Here is a 14,429-nt window from a genome sequence, read left to right on the forward strand (position 1 = left end):
AAACGGTTGAGTTTAGGGAGATGAAAGAAGTATATCTTTTTTAAGTAAAACTAATAGGAGAATAAAAATTTTGATGTGAAAATTATACAGAGTGAGGGATAAAAGAAATTGAACGTAATAAATGAGTGCTGAGAGGCGTATGTGGCGCCCTCTGGGCAATACATAATTTTTGGTAGGGAATTTAGTTTTTTCGACCCAAAAAACCCACACACACCAAATTTGATGTTTTTATCTCATACCTGTCCGGAAATATTCAATAATAAATTAAAAAAAGTTTTTACCACCCTGTATCTTTCTTAATATCAACATTTTATTAAAGTAAGTTGGGTTAAATCGTAATATTTTAGGGTGTAGAATCTACTGTTTCTTTTTGTACAATTAGTTAAGGACCACCCTGTATAGTCGGAAAAATGAAAGAATACCCATGAACGAACATATAAAACACGCTGTATTTTTCTGTCACCCTGTCACAAAGAAAATTGTCCAGTGCAAGTACATGTAACAATAATTATTACATGTACTTGCGCTGGCCAATTTTTTGTGTGACACGGTGACAATAAAATACAGCGTGTTTTATATGTTCGTTCATAGGTATTCTTTCATTTTTCCTACTGTATGTAATGTTTTCCTCTTGTCTTGTATGCGCCTTTGGTTCCTTTTTGTCTGTTTTTTATCTGTCACCAGTTATCTGTCAAATGTCATCTGTCGTATGTCATATGTCATTTGGCTTCTTCTTTGGTTTGATTTTTGCTGTTTTTACACGTTTACTTCTGAGGTACTGTAGATATTATGTGTTTTTTTCTTCAGGATATGGTCGAGTGAAACCCGACATCGTAACTTACGGCTCGGCCGTGAAGGGCTCGCATATCAAAGGCGGCTGCCGAACTCTTTCCGGGACCAGCGTGGCGTCACCGGTCGTGGCGGGAGCTGTCACTCTGCTTGCCAGCGGAGTTTTGCATCGAGGCGACGTCATCAATCCCGCTAGTATGAAGCAAGCCCTGATGGCGTCGGCGAGGAGGCTACCGGGAGTGAACATGTTCGAGCAGGGACACGGGAAACTGAATTTAATGAAGGCGTATCAGATCCTTAATAGTTATACGCCACAGGTGAGTTAAATTTTTTTTTGTACTCAAAAATTGGATTTTAAATTTATCGCTCGGTATTCAAAAATCGTGACGCGAAAAATACATATCTATACACTTATTTTAACTTTTTTAGTAAACTAATAACAGATCCCGAATTTTCTATTGTTTGACAGGTTTCCGAGTGATTTCAAGTATAGATGTCTAATTTTAAATTATAGGCTGAGTTTGGGGTGGTTTCACACCTGTAGATTTAAAAAAAATAAACGATAAAAATAAATAAAATAAAATATAAAGTTAAATAAAATTGACTAAAATTAATTAAAGTAAATAAAATTAAACAAAATTATATAAAATTAGATAAAATCAAATAATATTATAATATAACATTAAATATAATTAAATACAATTAATTAAAATTTTAATAAAATAAACTCGTATGTACTCTTAATTTACATTTAAATTAAATAAAATTAGATAAAATAAAATAAAATCAAATAAAATAAATCGGATCGAATTGAATAGAATCGAAACGAATTGAATCGAATCGAATATAAGCGAATCTATAAGAAATATTCACTTCTGTCTGCACTCCTCAAGTGCCGCGCACTTTTTTTTTATTAGTGTTAAGGCTATGGGTACATAATTCGCAAATATTTTACGACTATCCCTACCTTTTCTGTCTTTACATGGCAAATTACGTGTAGTAAAATTCACACTGGTATGGATATGTATATACAGTGTTAGTCAAAAGTCCGTACCCCCCCTCGTATCTTTTGAACGGTTATACCTACAATAGTGAGATTTGGAGGGAGGAAATAAACGGACGTAAGCTTCTTAACTAGTTATGACAGATGACGTAATAGTGACAGATGACGTTACAGAGCCACTGTGACCGATAATTTTAAATAGGACCTTATGGCAAGTGATATCTCGTTTAAAAGGTATTTAAAATACCTATTCAGTCATACTAATTTTTTTGGGTTTAGGTTGCTTTTGATTTTGGTGAATAAATTAAATAAATATAATATTGTAGTTTCGAATTTAATTAATAAAAATTCAAATGTCCGCTTATGCATTTTTTGTCAAAAAAGTTGACGTTTTTTAATTCTCTAGTAGTTTTTACGTCAACGTCAACCTGTTTGACAAGTAATCATAGGCGGAATTTTGAATTTTTTTTAATTAAATGCGAAACTACAATTTTATATTTATTTTATTTGTTCATCAAAATTAGCTTAAACTCAAACAAAATTAGTATGACTGAATCGGTATTTTCAATACCTTTCAAACGAGATATCACTTGCCATAAGGTCCCATTTAAAATTATCGGTCACAGTGGCTCTGTAACGTCATCTGTCACTACTACGTCACCTGTCATGACTAGTTAAGAAGCTTACGTCCGTTTATTTCCTCCCTCTAAATTTCACTATTATAGGTATAACCGTTCAAAAGATACGAGGGGGTACGGACTGTTGACTAGCACTGTATAGGGTGAGGCAGATAACTGGCCTATTAGAAATATCTCGAGAACTAAAGGCAACAAAATCATGAAAATTAGAATAAAGGGGTTTTGAAGGATGATCTATTAAATTTTTTTTTTATTATTTATTAAATTAACAATGCACCTAATCTTAAGACTAACCAGCATTTTACATTTAACTTAATCTACTACTGTACTGTCCTAGGTATTCCCAACGGTTCACCTTAGAAATTAATAATTATTGTTGCACACATCACTGTTGTGGCTAGGTTCACTGTCCGAATTTAAACTGACACTGACATTTTTATAGATTTATCACTATCACACAAGTTCAAAAGGTTTGGTGCGTTTGAGCCTGCGGACTAGGTTTTGATTATCTAAAAGTTCTAACACTTCCCTGTTTGTATGGTTGTGGAGTCGTTTTTCGTGACCCTTGGCAATCTTCTTTATTTCTTCTTTGATTGTTGCTATACGAAGTTCCCGATGTAGGTCTTTGTTGCGGATATACCATGGAGCGTTGACTATGTTTCTTAGTATTCGGTTTTGGACTCTTTGAAGGCAAGCATAGTTACTCTCACTAGTACAGCCCCATAACTGTAGACCATAGGACCATACTGGTTGGAGCATTTGTTTGTAAACTAATACTTTGTTTTTGATTGTAAGTTGTGAGCTTCTACCTAATAACCAATATAACTTCTTGTACTTCAGTTTTAGTTCTTCGGTTTTCTTTCTGATATGTTCCTGCCACTTTAATTTGCTATCCAAATGTAGCCCTAGATATTTAACTGTTTTCTTGTACGGAACGATTTTATTGTTTATTCTAACTGGGTGACTATTTATTCTTTTGTAGGTGAAATCGATATGGGCAGATTTCCCTTCATTGATTTTTATGCGCCATTTATTATTCCAGGTGTTTATTTTGTTTACTGCATTTTGCAGGTGTCTAGTTGTTTCTTCGAATGTTTCACCGACTGCTAGTATTGCAGTGTCGTCTGCACATGTTGCCAGTTTAATATTTTCTGTAACAGGTATGTCACAAGTATATAATAAATATAGTATGGGTCCCAGAACACTGCCCTGTGGGATTCCTGCTTTAATTGGCCGTAATTCTGAATATTCGCCTTCCTGTTTAACTCTAAAAGTTCTATCTTCCAAATATGATTGTATTAGATGTACAAATTGGATGGGAAGATATCTTTTTAATTTTAGTAACAAGCCTTTGTGCCACACTTTGTCAAATGCTTTTGCTATGTCTAGAAAAATAGCTGAGCATATTTTATTCTCCTCCAGAGATCTCTCTATAATATCTGTTATTCGATGAATTTGGTCTATTGTTGAATGTTTATTGCGAAATCCAAATTGGTGGGAAGGAACAATTTCCCTGTGGTCGAGTATAGGTTGCATTCGTGCTAGCAATATCCTCTCAAATAGTTTGGATAAAATTGGTAGCAGAGATATCAGAGATAGTCTGTATGATTCTACCTTGTTGGTTGGTTTCCCTGGTTTGGGAATCATGATTAATTCAGATGTTTTCCACGTTATTGGTACATATTGCAACCTGAATACTGCATTTATAAGGTTTGTGACTTTTACGATGGCCTTTCTAGGTAATTGTTGTAGTATTTCTCCTGTTATTAAGTCAAATCCTGGAGCCTTTTTGGGATTGATATTGTTTTTGATTACGTTGGTAACCTCTTTAGGAGTAGTAGGCTTTATTATGTCTTGATCAGTATTGTTCAAATCAATTTCAGTGCTTTGATCATCTTCGTTTTCGGCTTGATGATTATTTCCCATTTCGTTATTTTGGAATACATTTTCCAAGTATAAAGCGAAAAGATTTGCTTTTTGTTTTCCATCTCTTGCCCATGTTCCATTTTCTTTTCTAATCGGCGGAATGGATGATCTATTAAATGAAAATATTTTCATCTCTATGCAACTTCCGGTTATACCGGAAGTTGCTTATAACTCCGTTTTTTTAAATGGGACACCCTGTATATTTTTACATTTTTGGATTCTCCTCAATATCTTCTTTCTTATAATATGAGATTTTGTAATATTATACAGGGTATTTTAAAAGATATTTACGTTTTTTTATTAATTTCGTAGCAATATTCACACCCTGTAGAATTGTAATAGTTTGACACTAGAAACTCTGCTTACGTTCAAGTGATTTTTAACATAGTCTATTATTGTTAAGAATCATTAGTATAGCTAATTTTGAAATTTTAGTATACCGGGTTGGTCGAAACTCGGAATTAATATTTTCGGAGTTTTCTTAAATAGAACACCCTGTATTTTAGTATTGTAGTGAAATGATATTTCATAGTACTTTTTTATTTTATAAGTATTCCCTATACCTAACTGCTTTAATTTGTGAGTTATTGGTGATTCAAGCTAAACATTAATTGCAACAAAAAATACGTAAAATTTTATTAGGTTGGCCGTGAAAATATTCAATTATAAATAATTTTTCAGAAATAAATACATATTAATCCAGACTTATCCTTAAAATTACCAATAATGGTTTAGCTATCAAAATACCTACGTAGTTAAAATTGTTGGTTCGATTAACAATTAAGCACAAATTAAAGCAGTTAGGTATAGGGAATTCTTAAGAAATACAAAAATTACCATAAAATATCATTTCATTACAATACTAAAATACAGGGTGTTCCATTTAAGAAAACTCAGAAAACACTCATTCCGAGTTTCGACCAACCCTGTATACTAAAATTGAAAATATAGCTATGCTAATGATTCTTAACAATAGTAGACTATATTAAAAATCATTTGAACGTAAGTAGAGTTTTAGTTGTCAAGCTACTACAATTCTACAGGGTGTGAATATTGCTACGAAATTAATAAAAAAACGTAATTATCTTTTAAAATACCCTGTATAACATTACAAAACCTCATATTTTAAGAAAGAAGACATCGAAGAGGATCCAAAAATGTAAAAATATACAGGGTGTCCCATTTAAAAAAACGAAGTTGTAAGCAACTTCCGGTATAACCGGAAGTTGCAAAGAGACGAAAATATTTTTGTTTAATAGATCATCCTTCAAAACCCCTGTATTCCAAATTTCATGATTCTGTTGCCTTTAGTTCTCGAGATATTTCTAATAGGCCAGTTATCTGCCTCACCCTGTATTACTAGAATGTCATTCTACTTGACAATGTCATAACTAACTTAAAGAGATGGCTTTTGAATGTTTTTGGATAACTGTTATTTTTTGTATAATTGCAAATTATTAATTCAGTTAATAAATGTGATAATTTTTTCACTAGCTATGTATTCAGTGATTGTCATAATTTATATGTACCTACAACAAAAACTAATACTCAATCGAGAAAAGAGGAAAAGTGTTAAAGTGATTTTTTTAATAATATATTGTTACTATGAAACGCTTACAATTTTGAACATCTTTAACAACAAAATACTTGGATCACAGAATATATCTTGATGTATTCTCTGCTGCTATCTTCCATAAATAATACACAATAAATAACTTTTTATAAAGTTCACCTCTTAAATCAATTATTTATCAGATACGCTATATAATATTAATATTATTTAATCAACAACTAAAAATATTCCCGATTCATGTCAAATAATTATTTAAAATTGTCACTGATTGTCAGTTTCTGACTGACAATATTCTATTCGACTAACGGCGTTGTATGACAAAGATAGATTTGGAAAATATTACACCGACATTGGGTTCATTTTTTTCGAATCCTGAAAAAACCAATAAATATTTTTGAAAAATCTAAACGCAGAATGAAAGAGTAAATTATTACCGAGGGCCGAAAGTCCCTTAGAATAAGTAAAAAGTTTATTTTGAATGAGATATTTGAAATTAAAAAAAACACTAAATTTTCTCTTAGTTTTTCACCCCTGTAACTTATTAAAATAAACATTATAGAAGTTCTCAGGGACTTTCGGCCCTCGCTAATAACGTAATCTTGCATTCTGCGTTTAAATTTTTTAAAAATACTTATTAGTTTTCTCAGGATTCGAAAAAAATGAATCCCCATTTGAATAGCATTGCAGCCGAAAAAACGTACCGATCCTCTTAATAGTTCTGTTGTTTGGTCAGATCTTGTCCTCCGCACATTAGGAGTTCATTCGATATTCTTCCTCTCCTGGCTATTTTTCTATTTTGTTTATTACGTTTACTCGTACTTTAATTTATTTTGAAAATATACACTCACCGGCACAAAATTCCGCCACCCAAAATTTGTGATTAAGTTTGACAATTTATAACTTTATTATTTGTGCTCCGATTTTCAAGATTCTTGCACCAGTTTGTAGGTACATGTATTGATAGTTTGGTATTATTCCGGTAACAAAAAAAATTGCTTGCATAGCATTATACAGGGGTGAATGGAAGCGTTTTATTTTCTCATAACTAAAAAAATTCCGTGGAAAAATGTAATAACTGATTTTGTTTCATAGTTCTGTCATATTATCCCGGAGGCATCACTAAAATTTTGTTTTTGAATTATCCTAATATCTCTTTTCTTGTAAGAGCTGTACCATTTTTTGTAAATAAAAACACTGATTGACTCATAAAATAGAGGTTGGATTGATAAGATTAGATTGGCCCGCATGCAGCCCAGATCTCAATCCTATTGAGCATTTATGGGATGAATTAAAAAAAGCTAATCGCCGTCATCCTAGAGGCCTCCAGAAAATTTGGTACAGTTATGGCCCTGATAGAGGAATATCTGGTTATTACCCATGCAATGATAACACATCTTTATTCGATGCTAAACATATTGCGAGCAGTTGTTGTTGCAAGAAGTGGACATACCCGGTATTGAATTGTTTTGTTTTTAATTTTGTTTTGTTAATTTTAGTGCGTTTGATATTTTTGATTAAATAAACCTTCAAAGCAGTGTTTGTATTTACAGCTCTTACAAGAAACGAGATTTTTGGATAATTCAAAAAACAAAACCTTAGTAATACCTCCAGGATAATACAAAAGGAATATGAAACAAAATCAGCCCTCCAATTTTTCCACAGAATTTGTTAAAGTTAGGAGAAAAAACAACGTTTCCATTCACCCCCGTATAATGCAATCTAAGCAAAAAAATTGTGTTACCGGAATAATAACAAACGACATCAATACATGTACCTACAAACTGATCAATCTGATGCAAGAATCTTGAAAATCGGAGTAGAAATAATAAAGTTATGGATTGTCAAACTTAAAAAAAAATTTGGGTGGCGGAATTTTGTGCCGGTGAGTGTATTTATTGGTGCACTTGTAGTTGGAACACCAGTAAACTCCTAAAATTTGTTTTTTTTTGTTTGAAAAATTATACAGAAAAGTATAGTGTACAATTCTATTATTAAAAATATAATATGTGTAAATAGTACATAATGTAACTTTGCAGTGTTTATCTATATTGTGTCCAATTTGGCTAATATGTCGTATTGTAAGATGAAGTGTGTAAGAATGAATTAATCCGGGGACAAAATTCCGGATGAAGACTCCAAATAGAGAATTGATGGATTCGACCGTTACTTGGTGGAAGTTCATTTTATCTCACAATAAAACACTAAAAAACGTTTGTTTTCTATACTTCCACAAAATTTATTACAACTATGTTATTACTACAGCTGTTTCGGCAAAGTGAATCACTTGAGAAAGGCACTTTGCCGAAACAGCTGTAGTAATAACATAGTTGTAATAAATTTTGTGGAAGTATAGAAAACAAACGTTTTTCAGTGTTTTATTGTGAGATCCAAATAGAGAGTCAAATGCTTGATATAGGTTAATAATAATTTTTCTAATGATATTAATTAATGGTATTAAAAGACACATTTAATCTATAAATTCTCATATAATATTCTTCTCTTCTCATTCCTTCCTCAAAATATATTTCTTCTATACCTCAAGCATCTTTGAGTGTGTCCTTAATTTACATCCGTATTCACGATATGAGTTGAATTTGAATTCTGCTGATTATTATATTGGTAGTAGCTTTGCACTAGTTGACATACTACAATAAGGTAAGTTGAGACTTGTGTGATGATCTAAAACAAAAATATAAGTATTGGATTAGAAAGAATTATCTTTATACTATACTGGAATTATAAAACAACACAAAGTACAACAACAACACTCTAGAAAAGTAGCAGGAAAGTTTTTAAAATTAATTATTGTAACCTAGTCCAATTTGGTAGTCAATTCAGTGGACTCGAGTCGTGAAAAGGAACCAACTTTTTTTATCCCACTGCTGTTTTTTGATGACCGTTGCAGATATGTGAGGTCACTTTAGCTTTTGCTACGTGGGCAAAAACAATGAAAAATCGAATTTTTACATATTTAGAAATTTTTACTTCCTATGTAGGCGGTCCCAGGAATTCCCTATATCAAAAAATGTGTTTTTTATAAAAACATTTTTCCTAAACTTTAAAATCCTTTGCTTTAAAATATGAAAAAAATCGTGAGCATACATTTTCATGCCCACAGACACTCTTGTGTTTTTCAGATTTTTTTCAATCAAAATTGAGCTCAGGAAAAATAACCTTTGAACTGACAGTGCAAAAAACCTCTTAAGAGGCCAGTAAACCACTACATTAAAATACATCATTAACACAGTCAATTTGTGTAGTCTGTGAGTTTATCTTCAGTATTTTTATTATCCAATTATTTTTCGATAGATACCAGATTAATAATAAATTTCTTCAATTAAAAAATTTTTAGTTTGTTTTTTAAGCATCTGTTTCTACTACATATTAATAAATTTTCTAATAAAATTTAGGACACAAAGATAGCGGCAAATTAAAATAAAAAAAGTCATAAATGTTTTGCAATATCAATTTTTATGGGAATCGAATTTCCACAAATATTTTATTAAATGTTTTGTAAAGGCGATAACGTTAGTATTTGAATAATCAGGTTGATTTTTATAAGAAAAAGGTGCCTGGAGTATTTTTTTAATATGTTTTTATACTGTTTACAGCAGAACGTCGATAATGCGGACGTCAAAAATTCGGACAGTCAATAATCCGGATTTGTATCTAGGTTTATAATTAAGGACTTAGCTGCGAAAAAACGAACCACTACAGCAGTTCAAAAACCTATTACACATTTTTTTAAAGCTCAAATAGTGTCTGATGTTTTCACTGTACACATGTTGCTAAATATAAATAAATTACAATACAGTGTTTGAACATAAAAAAATGTTTTGATTAATTTCACCTCTAGACCATTCACAGTATGAGAGAAAATATAAAACAATTTAATGTTTGTTGTAATTAAATGTATGGTAATTTCGATAATCCGGATAATTTGATAATCCGGATGGGGTCCGGTCCCAATTAATCCGGATTATTAACGTTCTACTGTATATGCAATAAAGTAAGTTGAGATCCAAAAATGCAAAAAAGCGAAAAAAAATTGATTAGCGTTTTCGGGTGAATAAGTCCTTAGTTGCTAATTTTTTGGTGATATATCCAGAAAGAGAGAGAGAGAGAGAGAGAGAGAGAGTCAAATCAAAAGGAACGTGGCATAGAAAAGAGGATAAAAAAATAATGATGAAGGGTGGGTTCTGTGAAGAGGGAGAAATAACAAGAGAGATAAAAGTTGACAGCAATAATAAAGATAGCAATCATAAAACGGTGTCGAGACAAATCAAAATAATATACAATGGGACGAGGCAAAAGAAACACTAATCGACAGAGACGTGTACCGTCCATTTTGTTCTTTTCTGTCATCATTTCTCTAATCTGGCTCGGACAGTTCTTTAACTTATAGGAAAGGGGTATATATTAAACCCGATGGTAAAGGTTTAGATGAATAAAAAAAGAAAGAATAGCAAAATGTGGAGTTACATAAAAAAGAAGATAGAAGAGATATTTATTATGAAATATTTTTTAATTTCTCTGATCTGGTACTCACAAATCTTTAACTGAAATGTAAAGAATAAATGTAAAGAATTAAAAGTGTCATTAAGAGAGATATATAAAGAATGGAAGAAATAGAAAACAGATGAACAACCGGGTGATAATTAGAAAAACAGAAAAATATAGCAAGGGTGACAAAGGTCTATACCGATAAAGATAGAAAGAATAAAAGCAATATACAATGAGAGAGAGGCGGTGATAAGTAGAGATGTGTATTGTCCATTTTGTTCTTTTATGCTTTCATTTATCTCATCTGACTCCGACAATTCTTCAACTTATAGGAGAGGAACATTTAACCCAGTGGCAGTTTTAAACGGATAGAGAAAAAGAATAGAAAGATGTCGCAGGTGTCTTAAATAAACAAAATAGAAGAGATAAGGTTTTTTGATTTTCCTGATCTGGGATCTAGTCCAAGTAATGAAGCTTGAAATAGGACAAAACCTCGCAATTTTTACAGAATGGATCGATTTGCTTGAAAATTTGAGAATAAGTAGTGGATAGTCCAAGGATCAAAATCTATATGATGCCGAAAGGCGCTTTTACCATGGGGGTTGTTACCACCCGCTATTGGGGGTGGAAATTTTTTATTATATTTTCACCGCAAAAGTTGGTAAAAACGTTCATTCTAAGCAAAAAATATTCTATACATTTTTTTGATAAAATTAATAGTTTTCGATTTATTCGCTATCGAAAGTGTTAGTATTATATCGAAAAATCAATGTTTTTAATCAGTTTTCTGCTAATAACTCCAAAAGTTTTCGATTTATCAAAACAACCTTACTTAACAAAAATGTACTATTTGAAAAAATAAACAAAACCGTGTTTATTAATTTTCTTTGAGACCAACAGTAATCAAGATATACTTTATTATATGTTAGCTCTCCTTTGCTAAATGCTAAATATTGTAGTTTCAAATTCAAAAGACGGGAAAAATATGCATTTTTCAAGAATAATTTGTAAAAACTAATTTAAAGAATTTAAAAATACCTATCTCTAGAAATAAAAAAGAAGTCTCTAGCTCAAAAATTAAGTGACTTATAATGAAAAGAATGTCAGTCCCTATTTTTTTCAGCGCAAATGTGGCCGGAAGCAACCTTGTAATCACCACCATAATTAAAACTAGTCATTGACCTTATTTGGTCTTATTTATTTATGTATTATTAATAGGTTCGAGAAGTTTGACCGACTTAGAAGGATTAGTTTTTAAAAAAATGAAGTTAACAGCGATTAACGAATTTTTGTAGTTTGGAAAAAATTGCCTTTTCTTCTGAATAGAAAGATTATCATCAGAGATGTGAAAAAATGTTTAAATATTAAATTGTAGCTAATTTAATTCCCAAGAACTAGGTATGAAAAAAATTTTTCTGTGAAAAAAATTAAGTGAGCTATTGACAATTAAAACTTGTAATAGCATGCAAAAACCAGCTTTACCAACCCTTTCAAAGTCACCTCTTTTTGTGACTAAGGATTTTAATAAGATTTAATATTAATAGGTTTGTAGATCTTATAAAAACCTACAAAATTCATTTATACAAAACTTTCTAAGATACAAAATAAAAAAGTTACGGTTAAAAAATCAATATATTTTTTTGAGAAAAAAAAAAGGAGAAATTCAATTGTAAGCATAATAATGTAAGTTAGCGGTGTTTTTAGTTATTGGCCTTATTCATTCTTTTTTATTTGTGTATTATTAATAGATTCTGGAAGTTTGACTGGCTTAAAATGATTACTTTTAAAAAAACTGAAGTTAAAAGCGAATAAAGAATTTTTGTAGTTTTGTAAAAAATGCCATTTTCTTCAGAATAGAAAGATTAGCATCAAAGATACGAAAAAATGTTTCAAGATGAAATTGTAGGTTATTTAATTCTTAAGAAATTGGTGTCAAAAATTTTTTTCTACGATAAAAATTGAGTGAATAGTAAATGAGTATACTATAGAAGAACATTGATTTTTTCCATATAAAACTAACACTTTCGATAGCGAATAAATCGAAAACTATTAGTTTTATCAAAAAAATGTATAGAACATTTTTTGCTTAGAATGAATGTTTTTATCAACTTTTGCTGTCAAAATATAATAAAAAATATCCACCCCCGAGATGGGGTGGCATCCACCCCCATAATACAAGCGCCTTTCGGCATCATATAGATTTTGATCCTTGGACCACCCACTACTTATTCTCAAATTTTCAAGCAAATCGATCCATTTTGCAAAAATTGCGGGGTGAAAAGCTTCGGTTCCTGGACTAATCAGGAAAATCAAAAGGAAAGGGAAAGAATATTAAAAGTATCAGTAAGAGAGATACAAAGATATATACAGAAATATAAAACAGATTAAAGGGGGAGTGGCATATAAAAGAAAACATATAGAGAAATATAAAGATAGAAAGAGAGATATAATAGATATGGCAGGCAAAGAAATAGAGAAAAAGTGAGAGATATTTAGTGTCAGTTATGCTTTCATTCCTCTGTTCTGGCATCTTTAAACTTGTAACTGAGAGGAGTAATATTAAAAGAGCCAGCTAGAGTAAAATAAAAATAAAGAAAGTACGGGGGAAGAAAGAGAATGAAACAGAAAGATAGACAGAGAGATGAACCTCTGATTTGTTTTTATTTCTCCCTTCGTCATGCACAGATCTTTAAAGATACGAGATAAAGCGTGAGATGAAAACAAGTGGAAGAAATAAAAAGATATATAATGTGAAAGAGAGATAAAAAGAGATAAATGCGAAAGAGAGATAGAGACATCCAAATGAGTTGTGGAAAGTCGCAGAAAAGAGCGGGTTGAAGGAAAATAACTATAGAAAGAAGATAAAAATAGAAACCCGCGAATTTAGTTGAAATATGCATGTTCTTTATGTGAACTAAAACATTTTAATACTATATCTTACCCTATTTCTGTTGGTTTTACGAGACATTCAAATGTGAGTTTTTTTATCTTTCAGGCAAGCCTCAGTCCTAGTTACATAGACCTCAGCGAATGCCCATACATGTGGCCTTACTGTACGCAACCCCTATATCACACCTCGGTGCCCGTCATAGTCAACGTCACCATTCTTAACGGCTTAGGTGTATCGGGAAAAATCGTCGGAAAACCCCAATGGCACCCTTACACGCCCCAGCAAGGACATTATCTGGAAGTAGGGATCACTTACTCGGAGATACTGTGGCCTTGGTCCGGATGGTTGGCTGTACATTTGTCGGTAGCTAAAGAGGCAGCTACGTATGAAGGTTATGCGCAAGGCCATGTGGTGGTTACTGTAGAGTCGCCTCCTGGAAGTGGAGAGTCGGAGGCTAGACAGAGTATGGTGAAGTTACCAATAAGGTAAGATTTTTTACTTATATCTTGAGGAATTAAACGGATAACAAGAGAATTTGCAAATGTTCAATTAATAACCAAAAATATACAAAAGGATACTTCCATGACTAAATCACCACTTATCTGGTTTATACATTCACCGGAACAAAATTCCGCCACTAAAAATTTTTGATTTAAGTTTGACAATTTATAACTTTATTATTTGTAAAAAACTCATACAGAAGTAAAAACTTAATTGTATTCTGGTATAAAATCGTTTATTAAAAAACTATCTAAAAAGTCATCCAAATGGATTGCAAAACGTTTTCGTTCTAATTCAGAACATCTTCAGTGCCTAGAATGAAGTATTTCCACGTTAGATTAAAGCAAAAACGTTAAAATTGTGACTGATAGAAAGAAAAAACATGTGGGAATACTTACATTCTGCTGAGTAGTTTGAAACTAGCACACTATTTAAAGTGGTAACCCCATAATATATGGTTTACATATCATATTTTAATAGAATATGGTGACTACAAGTCGATGTTGTTACCCCATAATATATGATTTACATATTCTATTAAAATATGATATGTAAACCATATATTATGGGGTTACCACTTTAAATAGTGTGCTAGTTTCAAACTAC

The 14,429-nt window shown here is 31.5% G+C and overlaps 2 protein-coding genes across 7 annotated transcripts in view; one reads left to right on the top strand and one right to left on the bottom strand.

Annotated features, from left to right (window-relative positions):
- The window catches only part of LOC114327673 (membrane-bound transcription factor site-1 protease), a 65,199-nt gene that overhangs the window by 30,887 nt on the left and 19,883 nt on the right, over positions 1–14,429 (top strand). For both annotated transcript variants that reach the window (XM_050643613.1, XM_050643614.1), the window contains exons 5-6: positions 808–1,106; positions 13,428–13,807. In XM_050643613.1, coding sequence (XP_050499570.1) covers positions 808–1,106; positions 13,428–13,807 — 679 coding nt within the window. The remainder of the gene's footprint in view (positions 1–807; positions 1,107–13,427; positions 13,808–14,429) is intronic.
- The window catches only part of LOC126880034 (uncharacterized), a 156,726-nt gene continuing 150,197 nt past the window's right edge, over positions 7,901–14,429 (bottom strand). For all 5 annotated transcript variants that reach the window (XM_050643618.1, XM_050643615.1, XM_050643616.1 and 2 more), the window contains exon 4: positions 7,901–8,608. In XM_050643618.1, the coding sequence (XP_050499575.1) occupies positions 8,489–8,608 (120 nt within the window). In that variant the 3' untranslated portion in view covers positions 7,901–8,488. The remainder of the gene's footprint in view (positions 8,609–14,429) is intronic.

This window comes from Diabrotica virgifera, chromosome 2 (assembly GCF_917563875.1).
Source record: "Diabrotica virgifera virgifera chromosome 2, PGI_DIABVI_V3a".
Classification (NCBI taxonomy): Eukaryota; Metazoa; Arthropoda; class Insecta; order Coleoptera; family Chrysomelidae; genus Diabrotica; species Diabrotica virgifera.